The 18,419-nt window shown below is 21.9% G+C and overlaps 5 protein-coding genes across 11 annotated transcripts in view; 2 read left to right on the top strand and 3 right to left on the bottom strand.

Annotated features, from left to right (window-relative positions):
* LOC107999649 (uncharacterized) overlaps window positions 1–2,560 on the bottom strand; it is a 70,731-nt gene extending 68,171 nt beyond the window's left edge. The window contains exons 1-3 of the mRNA XM_017059624.3: window positions 2,204–2,560; window positions 1,861–2,045; window positions 1,459–1,712 (exon numbers count right to left, since the gene is read on the bottom strand). Of these exons, the coding sequence (XP_016915113.2) occupies window positions 1,459–1,484 (26 nt within the window). The 5' untranslated portion in view covers window positions 1,485–1,712; window positions 1,861–2,045; window positions 2,204–2,560. The remainder of the gene's footprint in view (window positions 1–1,458; window positions 1,713–1,860; window positions 2,046–2,203) is intronic.
* Window positions 2,561–4,724: 2,164 nt separating this feature from the next.
* LOC107999653 (NADH dehydrogenase [ubiquinone] 1 subunit C2) lies at window positions 4,725–8,949 on the top strand. Of its 2 annotated transcripts, XR_009830335.1 has the most exons (4): window positions 4,725–6,691; window positions 7,455–7,598; window positions 8,441–8,525; window positions 8,642–8,949. XR_009830335.1 is itself a non-coding variant. In XM_017059638.3 (3 exons), exons 1-3 carry the CDS (start codon window positions 6,517–6,519, stop codon window positions 7,725–7,727), a joined length of 369 nt encoding a protein of 122 aa, XP_016915127.1. In that variant the 5' UTR covers window positions 4,725–6,516; the 3' UTR covers window positions 7,728–7,812. The 2 variants fall into 2 exon arrangements, 1 of the variants encoding a protein (XP_016915127.1); XM_017059638.3 differs by lacking the exons at window positions 8,441–8,525; window positions 8,642–8,949 and adding an exon at window positions 7,678–7,812.
* On the bottom strand, window positions 8,330–14,339 carry LOC107999650 (chitin deacetylase 1). Of its 4 annotated transcripts, none has more exons than XM_017059633.3 (9): window positions 14,186–14,339; window positions 10,575–10,693; window positions 10,371–10,482; window positions 10,162–10,289; window positions 9,879–10,084; window positions 9,419–9,714; window positions 9,094–9,340; window positions 8,614–8,805; window positions 8,330–8,529 (listed from the first exon to the last, which is right to left on the bottom strand). In XM_017059633.3, the coding sequence occupies exons 1-9, from the start codon at window positions 14,337–14,339 to the stop codon at window positions 8,427–8,429; spliced, it is 1,557 nt and encodes a 518-aa protein (XP_016915122.1). In that variant the 3' UTR covers window positions 8,330–8,426. The 4 variants fall into 4 exon arrangements, with proteins under 4 accessions (XP_016915122.1, XP_061932675.1, XP_061932676.1 ...); XM_062076691.1 differs by lacking the exon at window positions 14,186–14,339 and adding an exon at window positions 12,511–12,855; XM_062076692.1 differs by lacking the exon at window positions 14,186–14,339 and adding an exon at window positions 12,435–12,492.
* On the top strand, window positions 14,288–18,310 carry LOC107999652 (protein YIPF6). Of its 3 annotated transcripts, none has more exons than XM_017059637.3 (8): window positions 14,288–14,425; window positions 16,492–16,727; window positions 16,946–17,074; window positions 17,292–17,370; window positions 17,446–17,488; window positions 17,562–17,693; window positions 17,926–18,083; window positions 18,166–18,310. In XM_017059637.3, the coding sequence occupies exons 2-8, from the start codon at window positions 16,698–16,700 to the stop codon at window positions 18,279–18,281; spliced, it is 687 nt and encodes a 228-aa protein (XP_016915126.1). In that variant the 5' UTR covers window positions 14,288–14,425; window positions 16,492–16,697; the 3' UTR covers window positions 18,282–18,310. The 3 variants fall into 3 exon arrangements, with proteins under 3 accessions (XP_016915126.1, XP_016915125.1, XP_061932681.1); XM_017059636.2 differs by lacking the exon at window positions 14,288–14,425 and adding an exon at window positions 16,254–16,392; XM_062076697.1 differs by lacking the exon at window positions 14,288–14,425 and having other exon boundaries at window positions 16,440–16,727.
* LOC107999651 (coiled-coil domain-containing protein 134-like) lies at window positions 14,947–16,225 on the bottom strand. Its single transcript, XM_017059635.3, has 3 exons — window positions 16,024–16,225; window positions 15,541–15,750; window positions 14,947–15,444 (listed from the first exon to the last, which is right to left on the bottom strand). The coding sequence occupies exons 1-3, from the start codon at window positions 16,223–16,225 to the stop codon at window positions 15,104–15,106; spliced, it is 753 nt and encodes a 250-aa protein (XP_016915124.1). The 3' UTR covers window positions 14,947–15,103.
* Window positions 18,311–18,419: the final 109 nt, after the last annotated feature.

Here is an 18,419-nt window from a genome sequence, read left to right as displayed (position 1 = left end):
GTCCGTTGCCAGACGCCGAAAGCGATGGAACGATGAGAAAAAGGGGGCCAACAGCCTATAAGAAACGTGAGGAGAGAGTACATTCATTGGTTACGACAAAGGCCGTTGCACTCAAATGCATCGAGTTTGTCGCGATTCGACGAATTCAATTCTGAATGATTTTTCGAACACCGAGAATCGAGGAGAGAAAGAACCAGTTGAAATTCAAAGAAACGGAAGTAGAAAGTGGAAGACTGAAATAAATTTAGAGAGAGATACGTAAAAGTTGTCGAATGATATAAGTAAGAATGAACAAATAACGTTAATTTATTTTCGACTGAGAGATAAAAAGAGATAATGCAAAGGAAATTTGTAAAATTTATGAAAAAAGGATTAAAAAAGTAATAAAATTAAAAATCCAAATTTTCTATTCTTTTATAGTTTCATCATAATAATTTCTAATTATTATAATTATTCAATATTTTTTTTAAATTTATATAGCAATATGCAATTTGTATTTAGTATTTATTGCTAATTACTAATTGCTCGAATGGATGTTTTGTAGGTATTTCCGTATATAATTTTATGTGTTTCAGTTGAGATATGATAGATAATGAATGCTGAACGTTGCAATCATAATTTACTTTAGATATTAGATATTAGATATTAAGTCTCGAACGACTAATCATATTTTATATTGATACAAAATGTGATAAATATAATATTTGTTTAAAAATAAATTGCAAAAAAACAGTATAATTATAATTGGTATTGATATTCCTTTTGATGATCTAATTGTAGAATAATCTTTTTAGGAAGAAATCGTTATCTGTGTCACTAATATAATTCGCTAATGCAATATAGAATGCAATATAATTTTGTTCGATTGCTGAATATGTACATCCAGTTTTCTACAACTAGATCACCATTATAATTGACTATAGATTTGATAATATTTAACTATCACATTAATCTTCATCGTTTTTATATAATTGTCCAAAAATAGCTAATAACCAAGTATATAAATCGTTAACCAAGTAATAATCGTTCTCCTAAGAAACCTGTTAAATATATATTTGGAATTTAATTTCACATAATAAACCAATAATAAATTAAATATAATATATATTTATTGGAAATATTTCAATAATAATATTTTAACTGATTTCAAATTTATTATCTGTTTGATAATGAATAAGTTATTCACTTTACCAAGAAAAAAGTAAAAGTTATCCAAGAAAATTTCTCAAAGGAAGTCAAATAAAACGTCAATAAAATTACATTTACGATATACGAAAGTTTCCAACACTATGTCAAATAATAATCTAACGAGATCAATTCTTCGTGCGTGACGATTGATAAATTGGACATCGCCAAAGAGAGAAAAAGATCTCTTTTAGCTAGACGAATTCTTCGACAATTTGTAGCGCGGAAATAGTTTGAATAAATTGTTTATCAGGGATCGTAAGTATTACTTACTCCTCGTTAAAGTTTGAAGATGACATCGCCGACGTCCGTTGTTAACAAACTACTTGTGCCGACAATGCGAAAAAAATAGTCTCAACCCACGTATATATACCAGAGCACTTCAGTTTCGCTTTAAGCTATTACTAAGTTAACCAATCACTTGGTGCATTTATACAATACTAACACTCGCTGATAAGAAGTCTTTTCATGATAGTGAACTTCAAAGTATTTCATTTATCTTACATTTCTTAATATCTTAATTATTGCTAATTCAAAAAAAAGAAATAATATTAATTATTATTTCACTATGAATATTGTTCATGGCTTTTTTTCTTTTTAGGTTATTTTTTTAAAGATTATGAAGATTAATTTTTCTTTCATAATAATGATATATATTCTTGTCATTTTACTTACTTAATGAAGAATGGATTTTGAATATGTATAATAAGATATTTATTAATCGTTAAATTACTTTGAAAAAACCACTATAATTTAGAAAAGCTAAAAATTTAAATATTATTCTGTGTAAAACATTTATTTTTTTCCTTCGGTATTTTAACACTTTTTAGCAATCTTATTTTCATTGATAGTTAAATAATCTAAAAATAAAAATATTGTCATTTTTTTATTAAGATTGCTAATATTATTTAAAGGATTTTTTGTTCTAGGATTTAAAAATAAAAATAGATATTTAGTCTTATTTTTTCTTATTTAATTAAAATAATTTCATTTAAATTTCGATAGTTTATAAGATAACCTCAATATAGCGAGAAAACGATCTTATCTTCAAGTTATTGTTGATTGAAAAATGATGCTTCTCATTTATTGTTTACATTTCACCTATTAAAGAAATTTCTCTATGAATAATTTTATGATTTTGATTCACAATTTATTATAAGTTGACACGAAATATGATTAATTATATCACTCGATCAATCGTATATACAGATGCGAAAAACATTATTCAAGAATCGAGATAAAAAGTACAGTAATCGAGGCGTCGTCACATGAAAACTGAACATATATACGTATTAAATATGTTACGAGTTGAATGAAAAGTGGATCAGAACGTCTAAATACTTGCGGTGGACGTTTGTCGTGACTTAGAAAGTGTTAATCGTGAAATTGACCGACGTTTCCGTTTACGCGATGCCTTCGAGAAAACAGATTTATCATCGCCTGCTATTGATAAATAAATCTATCGAAGCATATATATCTCAAAATTACATTTGTTAGAAAAACACTGGATAGAGCTTGAAAAAGTAATAATAATAATAAGAAAATGTTATTTTTGCGTTCAAAATTTAATGAAACTAGAACTTGACACAAATTTTAATATGTATATGTAATAGGACGTTCTAGTTTACTGAAATATTTCAATTTATCGTAAATTTTTAAAATTCAATCAAATATATGAAAATAAAATATAGATAATCGGACAATTAAAGAAATGATGAATTTTTCTTATGATTTTATATATTTTACGATTGAATTTTTAGTATAATTTTTAAATTTATTACTTTAAATGATAGAAAGCATATTAAAATTTTTTATACAATTGATATTTTAAAATCGATTATTATATTTATTATTATAATAAATTACAAAAGAAACAAAAATTAAAAATATAAAAATCAAAAAATTATTAAATTATTGATTATTATATTTTAAAAATTTTTTATGAATATTTTTGTCAAATTCAAGAAATAGTTGTAGATTTTAAATAAATAAAAATATATCAATTATATATTAGAAAAATTAATTAAATCAGATAAAAATTTATAAATTGAATTAATAGTTGTATCATTTTCTATATATAAAATATTTCTAAAATGATAAATTTTAAAATTAAAAATAAATTATTCTTAAAATTAATAAATTTGGTAAATGATAAATTATATTATAAATAAAAAATTGTTATAAAATTAATAAGTTTAATAAATAATACTACAAATCATTGTACAAGTATCATATAAATATATTATAACATAATATATTATTCTATTAATATTTTATTAATTTTATAATATATTATAAAATGATATAATAGAATAAAATAGAACATTGAAAATTATAACACTTAATGTTCATCTTTTAAAATAATCGGTTGAAGTCAACTGACAGCCATCTAACTGTTTTTTGATACATTAAATTTTGTTTACCGAATGATAGTTACCGGGTGAGAAAAGATCATAGAACCTTAGTTTCGCTGTGAGCGCGATACTATTTTGAGGAAGTTACTTGAGTTCGATTTTATGTACAATTCAAATTCATGTAGGAATTTCGTTTAAATCTTACATGTTTTATTCTTAAATATTTTAAATACATTCATTCGCATATGTGACAATAGTAAAAATTTCGCACGTTTAATCGTAAATATCAATATATTTCATCGATATTATGAACGGATAAAAAATTCTTTTTATGCCATTTTACCTGCGAACGGTAAGTTATATGAATTTTATCATTATTAATTGATATTATTTTTTAAATATACATATAATAAATAGATTAAAACTACAAATTTGAATTAAATTTTAGAAACTTAAGAGTAAATTTTAAATATTTACTTGTATATTATTATTGTATATTTTAAATATATACTTATATATATTAATTAAAATTCATTCAAATTATTATAAATTAAATTATTATCAAAATCACTATATTACTATAAAAATTTAAAATATAATATAAATATAATATAAAAATCATTCTTTTGGCCATAGTATTATGTATTTATCATCATATTATTATAATAAATTATATATATGTATAAATTACATAAATTAAAAATAAAAATTAAAAAAATGTTAATAATTAAATTTAAATTAATTAAATTGTTAATAATTAAATCATTACATATTATACATTTATGGTTTCTTCATAATTATTTTTTGCATATATTATTGGTAATTAATAAATTATTAATATGATAATAAATAAAATAAAAAAATTAATAAAAAAATTAAAAATTGCAAGTCAAGAACTACGCATACCTGTAATCCATCTTGCACTGTAATCTAAATCTTGCACTTGATTCCCTTTAATTATTTCAATCATATATTACTGGATTGCAGATATTAGCAAAATAATAAATTATATTACTTATTAATTTATTAATTTATTAATAAATTATATTACTTAGATTAAAATCTTAAGAACATTTTCATTTTCATTATATTCATCCATGTCGACTTTTCATTTCATTATATTTCATTCCATTATTCGATTCATTTCTTATTTTCTTCCTCATTTTATCCTTATTTTTAATTTTGTTGTTATTGTTGTTTTTTTTCATCGTTTATTTCAAGTCATCGTCAATTATGTGTCATGTACGAGGCATTGCTCTACTCCCAATGGCCACTCGAAGGACGCTCTGATCGATTGGTACCTTTTGGCACTTGATCAAAGTTTGGTCGTCTTCATAATTCGATTCCGGCGAGCAAGAATTTATCCCTTGCTCCTTGTTGAATCGCCGGGATGTGAGTTGTTCCGTTGCCACCTCTCTCGACTGGTCACGACTGGCGAGTATCGTCTGTCTATCGATTCTCGTAAGTTTGATGTGAATTATGATACAACGATGATTTGGTGATTCCTTCGTTTTTTTCTTTTTGTTGATCAAACGCGTTTTCATTTCTTTTTTGAATATTCATTTTTTTTCTGTTGACTCTATTTTTTTTTCAAGTATTTGTTTTTGAGTATTATTTTTAAATTAAATTTTAAATGATAGTATTTTAATGTTTTCGTTTTAAGTGTTGGACGAGAGTGTACTTGATATGAATATTACAAATAGATATTATACTTAGTATTAAGGTATTAGTATTAAGGTTTAGATTAAGATAGTTTATAAAATGGACAACGTGGAACAACAATGGACAACATGGGATTTAATTTTTTATTATAATTTTAATTGTATTTTTGATGTATGATTATTGTGAAAACTAATTGTATTAAATTTATTATATTATTATTATTATAAATAATTTTTATAATTATTTATAATATTATTAATTCTTTTATATTTTAGGATTTAAATTATTTTAGGATAATAAAATTATACTAATAATTAAATAAATTTAATTAAAATTTCTATATTAACATCCATTATAGCATGTCTAAATTAAAACAAAAGATAAAAGTATTAATTTTTTTACTCTTTCATTTGATTTCAATGTCTATTTCTCAAATATTTATTTTTAATATTTATTCTTTAAATCGTTTTTTAAGTCTTTTCTTAATTTATGATTATATTTATATTAAAATTTATATCAAATTCTTTTTAAAGAAAAAAGAAAAAAAAATTATATAAAAGAATAAGAGATATAAATAAAGATGATCGCCATCTTTTATTTTTATTTTTAAAATTTATTCTATTTTTAGAAAGATGTCAAGAGATGGCGCTAATAATTCATTTTATACTATACATTTTACACTTCTTTCATTGTTTCTTATCCTTTCTTTTTATATTTTATTTGTGGCACTCTAGAGATAGTATTAACGTATATTTTAACTTCATATCCATTCTTGTCTCTATTTATTTTATTATTTATATTAGTTTCTTCTATAAAAATATAATGCTGATTTGTGATTAATTTTATTTCATTGTACAATTTATGGATTAGAATTTCAATAAAATTTATTCTATTCAATTGTAATATATCATAAGTGATTTTAAAGAAATATTTTTGGCGTTCAAAAAATTTTTTTTTGCATTTCTATTTATTTCTTGAAATAATATTTTTTTGATTATTAGATATCAGAATCTTTCTTTGAATTATTGATGTCAATATCGTGACAAATATTATAATCTAATATATTAAATCAGATTTGTTCATAGAAAATATTAATTTTTTAAAAATATATCGGTTATTTGGTTTCCTTTCAATTCTTTTAAATCAGACGAGGTAAACACGTGATAATACTTGTATGCGTATGCGCAAAATATGTGATTAAAATAGTTACGTTACGTATATTATAGTTACTGTGATTTTAAAATATATGTATTTCGTTTATGAATAACAACGTTTAATAATTTATTTGCGATTTCTGCTATCAATAAACAAATAGATGGAAGCGAAACAGGAAAATTTTTCTGCTCAATGGGCGCTTGATCTTCTTGAACCTACAGCATTAGATCAATCAAACTATATTTTTAAATATTATTTAGCACCGATTGCTGGAATTACATGTGGATATTCACAAGTGATATTAAACAAAATTCAGAAAAAGCCTACATATGCTAGTATGTTTGTGAATTACATTATTTTTACAATAGGTTAACATTAACCTAGCAATAATAACCTTGTCAGGATAATTTGAAATAATATTGATAAATTTTATTTTTAAAATTATAAAATTATAATAAAAATAAGATATTAGATGTACATTTTGACAAAAAATATTTTTTATATTTTTTTTGTTCTTCATTATTCTTTTTGCAATTGCTACTGCAAATAGCAATAATGAACATATCGTTAAAAATTGTTATTACAATATATATATTTTAATTTTGATCAAATATGATTTAATAATCTTTGATCTATTTTAGTATTTTTTTTCTTAATAGAAAAAAATTAGTTTTTACAAAATATCATTATTTTTCAGTAATTTATTATTTTCAAAAAAATAATAGATTAAAAATGATTAATTGTTTATTATTAAAATAAAAATTGATTAATGATATGAAATTTATAATGTATAATGTATAATTTTTTCTTAGTTTAAAATAATTTACGATAAAGAACTTTTTTCATTAATATTTTTTAATTTAATGTTTAATATATATATTTAAATATAAAAAGTATATTATTGTCACATTATTCATTCTCATCTTTATTATATTATAGTATAAAACATTAAATTTTTTAATCTTAATGTAATAGTTATTAATTATTAATTGTATAGATTATTTATATTGATATTCTTTAAAGTTCAATTTTTTTTTTTATATCATGAACGTATGATATTAATGATAATATGTAAAAAATTAGATATTTAATTGTTAGATAAACCCTATATGTTACTTGGATTTTTGGGTGGTAGTCTTTTTGGATTTTTAATACACGGTATATTTGAAATAAAATCTGCAAGAAAAGATGCAATAATGAGAGATTATATAAGGCTTCATCCAGAACAGTTTCCTAAACCAGGTAAAATTTTATTATTATAAAAATTTGTTATCAAATTAAAAATTGCATTTATAAAAATTTATTTAATTTAATATTTTAGAATATAAAAAATATGCAGATATTCTTGAGCCATGGACTCCATGTCGTTAAAAAACTGTAATGTGTTCATTCTTATTATGTAGCATAATTTTTTCTATTAATAGTGAATAAAAAATGAAGTAAATGGCTACTAAAACATGTATGTTCATTTTTACCACTTACATAAATTTTTCCTAAATATTTCCTTTTAAACTATAAGGAACAAAAAACAAGTTATCATATTTTTAAAAAATTGAGGATGACTTTTAATATTTTTTTAAATAAAAATTTACATTTCATTCCTCTTTTTCCCTATATAAATAAAAATGAAATGAATTGAAAGTAGAATTTAAAATGAAAAATAATAATTCAGCATTATTTTATAAAATATTGTTTATAGTTAAATAAAATAAAACAAATAATAATGAATGAATTTTTATAAATATATAAAAAAAATAAATTATTCATTATGTATAAATTAAAGTTAATAAAATAGTTTTGTAATTTCAATATATTTTAATTTGCAGTTCTGCTACAGGTATATTTTATTGCACGAGTACTTACATATTATCAAATTTATTAATATTTTGAAATTTTTTGAAGATAATTATATATTTTTTTTTTAGATTCTTTGTTTTTATAAATATGTTTTGAACTGCATTTAAATTGAAAAATTTTTACATTTATCATATTTTATATTTATATATTTTATTCATATAAACAACAACAAAAAGAATTAATTCTAATTATCATTCTAAGTTTTAAACATTTTTATTTTTTTTCAGGATTATAATTATCATTATATAATCCAGTTCCTTTAGAATCTCCTAACCAGGGATATTTATTAGGACACTCCCTACATGTTTCTAGGTACCTATGAACATATATTTTTTATTATTATTTAAGTTCAAAAATATCAGATATAACTTAATATATTTATTATATATTATTTATTTACCTTGTAGTAGTAAAATTTGATTCTGTAGGTTTGAAATCTAAAGCACATTTATTTGGATTATTACATGGGGGTCCAGGAAGATTTTCTTTCCTTTTACATGACCATCCTTCAAAATTATTCAAAGATTTTATTGGTTTTGGATCAGTTATCCACGTTAATGCTTGAGTGGCTGTTACGAAATATACATCAGGTCTGTAAATACAATTATTTTAATTTATAAAAATTAAAAACATTAAAATCTACAGATTATTTCTATATTTAAATATCTCTATTTTTTTATATTAAATATTCTTTTATTATAAGTATCTGGAATAATAAAAATATTTTTATATTAAATATATCTTTTCTTTATTTAATGTAAGTTTAATATAAATAAATTAATTATTGCATTATATTATTTTTAATTCTTCTCTGTATATTATTTTTAAATAAAAATGAAATCAAATATAATTTTATAATATAAAATTATTTATCACTTACAATGTTACTGCCCAATCAAGAAATTTTGATAATCCACGTTCAAGTTCCTTTATTTGAAACCAATTAGTATGAAAAGGCATCATATATGGTGCTCTATTTTGTTCATAGTAACGATTAAAATCTTCTTGTAACCATTCAAAAACTTCTTCAGGATCATGATTATGAAGCACACATTGATCCAAATAAGGACAATGTCCTCCTTCGTAACTTTCAACATAATGTGCATTAAGTGGTAATTCCCATACCCCTAAAAATAAATGAAATATGTGTTTTTCTTTTTAAAATGTTATGAATTTTATGATAAAATAAATAAAATTACATTTACCTGGAAATGATTTAGTAGGACATGTGCCTGCTTTACATTCATGTGGAATTTTATAATCAAGTGTATATGGCCAAATTGGTACTTTTAGTGGAGAAATTCCAATACTGCTATCATATATGTATCCAAAATCTTCCACTACTTTGTATTGAGTATTTCGACCTGGTTTTAAATAAGGAGCTCTCATGCCTACAATTTCACTTATTGAAATATTGCTAAAGTGTTTAAGTATTTCTCGCATTCCTATCATTTCTCCAACCCATTCTTCATATCCTTTATCCTCTAATCCCTTTTGTAATCTATGCAATAAATACTATATATATAAACATCAATATATTTTTTTAAAATCTCTTAAAAAAGTAACAAATTAAAAGTAATTGACACAAAAATTAAGTTATATAAAATATATACATTCTCTTTTTTTTTCTTCCTTTAAAATAAAAAGAAAATAACCAATATTTACGATATAGTTTCAGTAGCAATTTCATGTCCATCATGTGCTAAACTCTGAACCATATTATAATTACAATATTCATGAGAAATGAAGAATGTGCCTTTCAAAGGGCAATTATTTGGATTTAATCGGTCAGTAGCAAATATTTTTTGATAATGATCAAAATTATTATGATTTATTGCTCCATCAAATGTCATTATTATCATTTGTGGTGTCTGAAATAAAAAAATTCACATTAAAAATTTTCAAAGTAATTATTAAGAACAATAAAAAAAAAATAAGAAATATATACTTCATCTGGATGAAGACCACCAGGAATTATTGTACCATCTCTCGAGCAAAAACAATAAGGCAACTGACAGTTTGCAGGATCACATTTTTCTGCTAAATCAATTGGTGGTTCGGTGATAGGTGCTGGAGCTGATATTAAGAATAAATTTTATATTAATATAAAATTAACAAAAGTTAACTCAGTTTATGATTATTAAAAAAAAAATTCACTTGTAGCAATAGGTCCACAACGAGCTTCATTTTTAAAAGTGCAAAATTTACTAATGTCATCAAAATGTAATCCTGATGGACACCTGTTCAGATATGGGTACCCGTCAACGCACTGTTGAAATTACGTATAAAAATTTAATCGAAAATTATTTGTATTATATATTTTATAATTAAATATTTATTATTATATTTGAATATATTTACCTGATAAAATCTTCTACATGTAGCTGGGTCTGCAAAATTACCATTGCCTTGACCTTCAGGACATTTGAACTCTTCATCTTTCCTTTCTTCATCTTTCTTTGCATTTTTCTGTCCACAAACTAAAAATTTATATATATTAATATTATCATAATAAATATGATGAAAGTTTATAAATATTTAATATGATTTATTTTTGAAAATTCTATCTTACAGTTAAAATTAGTTCGAAAAGATCAATATAATTGTAATCACAAAATTATTGTGAATACAAAAAATAAATATTTATATTTATATTTTCAAAAAAATATTAAAATTAAGCAACAACAAAATTCATCTTGGAAAAATGCGTCTTTAATTAAAAAATATATATATATATACAAATAGCTTTATTAAAAAAGATAAAATTTTTAAAAAGATTAAAATCTTATAAATTACCGAAAAAAAATCAAAAAGAGAAATATAGTAAACAAAATAGTATTTGTAAAAATGAAAGTTGAAATATTAGGCATATTCATATATGTTAGATATATATACGGATCAATAGCAAGATTAAGATTCAATATTGACTTACAACTCTTAGATAGTTGTTTTGAATGTAAAATACTTATTTTTTGACAATGATAAAAATTTTACTACATTCACAATGCATTTTTCTCCTTAATAAAAAAGAATTAAATTTTGAATTTTTTTTGATTATAACAAATAATAAAGATTTGAAGAATTTAAATTTTATTTAATCATTCACTATTTTAAAATTATATTCAAGAAAGTCTTTAATAAAATATGCAAACTGTGGAATGCTTTTGAATCGAATCTTTTAATCTTTTCTTTTAATCGTCTAGTTGGTAAAAACGTTGTCATTTACTATATCGGCATTCTTAAAGACGTATTCAATAATCGTACTAGGAATCTCTAATTATAGAAATGTTTTTTATTTTACAAACAAATTAAAAAGAATATAATCAAATGTAATGCTATTTCTACTTATTTTTAAAACAAAATATTTCCGAATGAAATTATATATTTGATGATAAATTTTTTTTATTCAAAATATATTGTAAATTTTATTTTTTTTATTTTATAATAAGAATTTTAAAAAATTTTTAAAAATTCTCATTTAAATTGAATGCAATTCTTATAATTCATATTATATTATAAACTTCGATATTTATTATATTTAATTTTTGCATCATACATATATTTTACATTATTTATATTATTTATATCGAAAAAACGAATCGTAAAATTCAAGGAAAAGTAGTTGAACATATTTAAAGTGAAAGAAAAAGTAAATAAGTAGCTATGATCGAGTCAACGAATGAGGAAATTACGTGTGGTCGGGCATTTAATTCAACGAAGGAAGATTCGTATTCGAACACATTGAAATCTTGTGCAGATGAACTGTCAGGAGAAAGTAGTATTTCAGGAAGATCTCAGATCTACGATTTTATAATAAATATAAGCATTAAATGCATGTTAGTTTATTTAGGCATGAACAATTTTAACATAACAAATTTTGATTTTATTTTATTATATTTCATATTAATATATCTGAAAAATGTCGATTATACTTGGAATATTTTATTTCAAGAATTCACAATATATTTATTCAAAAAACGTCATAGATATTTAATTTTAAATGCAAAATTTCATTGATAATATTTATTTTATTTTATTTTCGATTTATGTTGATATATTTCGATATATCATTAATATCATTATAATATATATCGATTGTCGTCGTGATGCATCGTATGTCTTTCCAATACAAGTATTAAAATTTTTTCTACAAAGTTGCCCATACCAATCGAACATGCATATTTATAAAAGTTAATCATCTTCAGAACAGGTTATATATACATATAGGAACGAGTTTCACGCGTGCACAGATGCCAAAAAGCATCGGATTTAGCAGTTAAGTGGAAAGTGAAGGTACTGCTCTGGCAATGACGTTGTGGTAAATCGTTCAGGTGCAAGATTTCCATCGGCCATGGTACACCCATACTGTCGCAAATATACGGTACACCATATACGTAAACGTTGAAACTTATGTAAACAGCAGTGAAATCACCGACCGGGAACCTAATTTAATGGCGCTTCTCCCGTGTCGGCATGTTGGTTGGTTCTTTGCTTCCTCTGACTTCTTGACTTTTATCTGTGTCAACTTTATTTACACCGTGACAATACAAGAAATTTTTAACATTTTTATGGAAATCTTATTTATCGTAAAAATATTTACATACCAATGCGCATCTCATGAACTTTCAACAAGATTCTTACGAATTTTTTTTAAAACAAATTCAATATTAACTAGAAATTTTTATCATTTTTAACATAAAGTGTTATGTATAATTAAAATATTTAACTTATTTTCTAAAAATCAATTAAAAAAATCATAATTATAATTATAATTTAATATCATTAAATATTCTACTTTTTGATTACATCTCGTTAAGATACTTTTATAAATAAAAATAAATGAACGTTTAATGATTTTTTAAATTAAATTAATATATATATATATATACTATATACTTAATTATTGATTTATTATCATATTATTATATCTATATTATCTTTATTATATTTTTATCATAATAATATTAAATTATCTTTTTTTTATATCTTATTTATAATTTTTTAATTTTTTATTTATGATACTAGATCTATATATTTTTTTTATTTATAAAATACATTAATATATTTTGACTAAAAAATTTTGAAATATCAGATATATTAAATAAAAAAGTAACAGAATTTCTATTAGAATATGATCAATATAGAATATAATTATTCTTAAATGTATAGTTAATATAAATAATTTTATTCAATTTGTTTGATTTTAAAAATTACATTAGATATATAATTTATTAATAAAATCTTAATAAATTTATTAATAAATCTTTTGTGAAAGGTCAAGAAATCTTGAATTCGATTAATAAGATTGACAAATATTAATTTATAAATAATATATTGTGATGTTTATCTAAAATTAATATTAATTTTCAATCATTTGTTTTGAATGAATTTGTTATCAAATAATTATTGCATACTTTAAATATTAAAATTATTATTTTCATTTAATTCTCTTTTGTTAGAATTCTATAAGATTTTTACCATGAAATTGCAAATTATTAATTCTAAGAGAATGTCCACAGAAGGTCATTCTTTTATTACATCGACATTACATTTCTAATATATCTGAGCAACTATACTGATTGATTCGATTATTTTAGTAATTAAAAGATTTTTAATTAAAATGAAAAATGTAAATGATCAAAATTTCAATTTGTATTTAACATTTAAAAAATTGAAAAATATAAAAACAACAATATGTGATGGAATCATACTTGTTCATTCCCTTTTTATAAAATTGATTGCAATTCAAAAACCTGCTCAAGGCAAACAAGAACAATTTACAAGTATATAAATTCCCTACACATATCCGTGCAATCTTAAAAATCTATTATCAAGTGATTATTGACAGATCTTAAACCACAAAATTTCTTTTAACGATGAAAAATCACTATAGGAGGAGCTAAGAGTTTTATATTGTTTGACGGATTCGATCTCTCATTCGATCTCTCTTTAAAACGAGCAGCTATATTTACCTGAAACAATGATGAACACGATGACGTACAGCAATAATTGATTTTTTTTCGACATCTTCACAAAAAATTGTTTTTTTTCAATTCTCGTTAAAGATCGATTCAATTTACACAGCACTTGCATCCGAAAATAAGTTTCTGTGAACACACTCGTCATCGACGGACACTAAAAGAAAGTGTCACGACACTGTTGCTCAGGATTTACCAGCAATGGTGTCTGCCATGGACTACGGGGACCAGACGGTAAGAACCATTCTTAGCTCATTGGCTGACCACTTTCTACCACTCTCGTTCGTTCGAGAAATCTTTGCTTTTATTCGCCTTTATACTATTCTGTGGTTTCGTAAAGTCTGCAAGTTCAGATTTTTGACAATTTTTCAAAAATTTTTCGAATGATCTCGAGGCAGATTTCTTGATGAAAGTTTTTTTTTTTATTTTTTTCTTTATTAAAAATTTATTAGCTTTACTACTGTAAACCATTCATGAAAATTAAAAGTTTTGGGAGAAAAATTTTAATTATTGTAATTTAAATATTATAAAATTTTTTTATGATTTATTTTTATATTTTTTAAAACTATCTTTATTTATATATATATATATATATGTTATATATATATATATATGTAGATACATGACGAATGTATAGTATACAACATACAAATAAATTAAAATTTGATGATAATGATAATAATATGATAAAAATAATAGTAAAAAATGAAATAAAGACATAAAAAATATTATTCATTAGAAATAATAAGAAACAATTATATTTAAAAATTTTTAATTAATATATAAAAAGTTACAGATAAAGAATTTTTTATTATAACATATTAAATATTTGAAAAATATATAAAAATATATTTTATTATTATATATACATATATAAATGTGCAATGAAATATATAATAAATAATATATAATTTATAATTCAATTTTAGTTATTTGTGGTTTCTTTTTCTGCTTTTCTTTTTTTATTAATTTGCTTCTTTTTATTTTTCCGCTATTTTCTTTCTGAATATTAGTAGAGTAAGGATTAAAATATCCTTGTTTGCGTTTTATCACATTTAATTCTTGAGATGCTAAATGAATTTTAGTAATTGTTTCCAAATCTAATAAATATTTCGTTCGATACGTGAAATTTAAAGACCAATTTATGATCGAATTCCATTTTTGTTGTGTTTTAAGTATACGATGAACAATATGAGGAAAATGAAGAAGAATATCTCCAAAAAATGCTGTATTTTCTAATGTAGTAGATATTGCTAAAAAGAAAAATATATAAATTTTCAATCTTGCAAAAACTTTTATCTTTAAATATTTTTAATATATTTAAATATATTATCAATACAAAAAATTACCATTTTGTATGCTAATATTTTGTGGCAAAGATCTATTATCTGGATTAAAACCGCCACTTTCGATTAGTGTTTTACTTGCTTCGATTACATCGATCATCTTTTCACTAAGAATTGTGATCATTTTATACAAATGTTCATAATTATCTATTTTTTGAAGACGTTTGATAGCTTCGGTATGTTCCTTGCGTTGATATTCAAATGATTTTTTGACTAATAAATTTTAGTTAAGGTATATTTATAAAATTAAGTAATAAAGTAATGAAAATGAGATAACATATCATACTTGCATATATTTTATATTATAAATAAATAATATATAACAATTTCATATGATCTATATAGATATATAACATAACTTATTATGTGGATATATATAATATCTATATAGATTTATACTTACAATATCAATATATTATTTAATTGAAACAAGAAAAAATAATAAAAAACAATAAATATAATATAATAAATATTTTTAATGGATACATAATTCTTCGTTTACTTTAATTTGAGATGAATTATTATGCGGCTTCTTGTTAATTTGTTGCTTTTCTATAGTTGGAGAAATATCTTGCGCATGTGCAATATATGTCAACATTGACACGACTACAATATAAATGAGAACGCGTGGCATTTTATCGAATAAAAAACTGTTTGAATATAAACGACGTAACAATAAAATACTCATATTGAGACAAGAAATAGTTTTTAATTATTAGTGATCTTCATATTTTATCAAGAACAATTATATAATCTTAACTAATATTTAATTAAAGGAACAAAATCACAAGTTTACAAATGCGACATTGTAATAGTGCTGCCACCTATTAACTTTAATATATCGAATGTGTCAACGTTAGTGTCGAAATTTTCGAAAATAATTAAAAAATATGCAAATACATTATAATTATGTGACAATAATTTAAATCATGATGTATGTATGTATCTTTTTAGATTTTTTTATTAACATCATTCTTAAAAAAAACCAGATTGCATTAACTTCCTGTACATATAATAATAGTGCAATATTTAAGATATTAAGAAAATATTGAAAATTTAATTCAAATAATATACATATGGTATAATGATTTGATCTGCTATGATATTTGCATTTAATATCCAAATAATTTTATAATTCGAGTTACATATCGACAACAAATATGGCAGCGACAGATGATACAAAACTCGATGTAAGTATATTATAAGTACTTATGTGATACTGTATATTAGACTATATATATTTTTTATTTTTCTTTAAGTACATTTGTTTTTATGACTTTTAAATGTTTTTAAAATGTTCTTATATAATTAATTTTTCAATAAAAATATTGAACACTAAATTTTTCTTATATATATAATAAATGAATAATAATAAACAGATATAACATTAATATATTTTAATTTCAAGTTTAAAGTTACAATGGAATATGCTGATCCTCAGAATATTGAAGGTGAATTAACAGTAGGAGCCAAACAAAAATCAAATCTTGGAGAACCTGAATTTAATACTTTAGATGAACCAATTAGAGATACAATTGTAAGTAAAAAAAAATTTTTTATATAATATTGCTTGAGCATGTGGAAAACTTTTTATCATAAATTTAAAAAAAAATATATCAATTCATTAATTATTATTTATATTTTAAAATAATAATATTTTTATTAATTATATTTATATTTAATTTTTTTTATAATATTTAATATGAATTACTTTTATACTTTTTTACTATTACTTATATTTTTTTAAATTACAGCTCAGGGATGTTCGAGCAGTGGGTAAAAAATTTTATCATGTTTTATATCCTAAAGAAAAAAAAAGCTTATTGAAGGAATGTAAGTTTTTAAAAATATATTTGTATTATAAATTATTATTTTATTTTTAATTAACAAAGATATTTTTAATTCCAGGGGATCTTTGGGGACCACTAGTATTATGTACATTTATGGCAATGTATGTTCAATATTTTGCATTGCACTTTGTTCTAAATATTTTATTTTTTATCATAAACTTTTTATTATTTTAGGATATTGCAAGGTTCTTCTGATACAGCAAATAATTTTAATGATGGAGGACCAGAATTTGCAGAAGTTTTTGTAATTGTATGGATTGGTTCTATGGTTGTTACTTTAAATTGCAAATTATTAGGTGGCAATATGTAAGTATTAATAATTATAATGTTGCATGAATTTTATGTATATAAACTTGTAGAAATTATAAAGTATTGATAATTTTTTTATTATTTGAAAAAAATTAATTTATTTTGAAATCTTTTTATTTTATAAATTTAAAATGTTATAATTTAAAATATAATAAAAAAAATGAAAGCAAAAGAAGTTTCTACATTTTATTTATCATATTTAAAAAATATTTTAATATATATGTTATAGATCTTTCTTCCAAAGTATTTGTGTCTTAGGATATTGCTTGTTGCCAACTGCCATTGCTTTAATTTTATGTAGAATTATATTAATCACAGAACAAACTACTTTCTTATTTATTCTAAGATTCATTATTACTATGATTGGATTTATATGGGCAACATATGGTTAGTATAAGTTTGTTAAATTTAACACAAATTTTTATTATATTTTTGAGTCTGTTGCAAATATGATTTGTATACATTTTAGCATCAATGGTATTTCTTGGTGACAGTCAACCAGTAGGAAGGAAAGCTTTAGCTGTATATCCAATATTTTTATTCTATTTTGTAATTTCATGGTTAGTTATATCTCATACTACATAAAATAAAATATAAAATAATTATAACAAGAAGACTGTTAATTTTTTCATATGCGTAAAATAAAATAAAAAATTGAAAATTTAAGAAAGCTTTAAAAAAAATTCAAACATACATGATATATCAAGAATTGTAGATAAAAAT

The sequence above is a fragment of the Apis cerana genome, linkage group LG6, assembly GCF_029169275.1.
Source record: "Apis cerana isolate GH-2021 linkage group LG6, AcerK_1.0, whole genome shotgun sequence".
In the NCBI taxonomy this organism is placed as follows: domain Eukaryota; kingdom Metazoa; phylum Arthropoda; class Insecta; order Hymenoptera; family Apidae; genus Apis; species Apis cerana.
This window is presented reverse-complemented; position numbering and strand designations above follow the sequence as displayed.

Bases quoted from the DNA above. Each gene is read 5' to 3' on its own strand.
- LOC107999650 (XM_017059633.3), bottom strand. From the start codon at position 14,339: ATGACGAGTGTGTTCACAGAAACTTATTTTCGGATGCAAGTGCTGTGT. The intron at 10,085-10,161 runs GTATATATTTCT...TTTTTATTTCAG, and splicing joins GTGGTCTTCATCCAGATGAA to ACACCACAAATGATAATAAT. The intron at 9,341-9,418 runs GTAAATGTAATT...ATTTATTTTTAG, and splicing joins TCCTACTAAATCATTTCCAG to GGGTATGGGAATTACCACTT.
- LOC107999651 (XM_017059635.3), bottom strand. From the start codon at position 16,225: ATGAGTATTTTATTGTTACGTCGTTTATATTCAAACAGTTTTTTATTC. The intron at 15,751-16,023 runs GTATCCATTAAA...AAAATTTATTAG, and splicing joins TAAAGTAAACGAAGAATTAT to TCAAAAAATCATTTGAATAT. The intron at 15,445-15,540 runs GTAATTTTTTGT...TTTTCTTTTTAG, and splicing joins AAATATTAGCATACAAAATG to CAATATCTACTACATTAGAA.
- LOC107999652 (XM_017059637.3), top strand. From the start codon at position 16,698: ATGGCAGCGACAGATGATACAAAACTCGAT. The intron at 16,728-16,945 runs GTAAGTATATTA...TTTAATTTCAAG, and splicing joins CAGATGATACAAAACTCGAT to TTTAAAGTTACAATGGAATA. The intron at 17,489-17,561 runs GTATGTTCAATA...TTATTATTTTAG, and splicing joins TTATGTACATTTATGGCAAT to GATATTGCAAGGTTCTTCTG.
- LOC107999653 (XM_017059638.3), top strand. From the start codon at position 6,517: ATGGAAGCGAAACAGGAAAATTTTTCTGCTCAATGGGCGCTTGATCTT. The intron at 6,692-7,454 runs GTATGTTTGTGA...TTTAATTGTTAG, and splicing joins GAAAAAGCCTACATATGCTA to ATAAACCCTATATGTTACTT. The intron at 7,599-7,677 runs GTAAAATTTTAT...TTAATATTTTAG, and splicing joins AGAACAGTTTCCTAAACCAG to AATATAAAAAATATGCAGAT.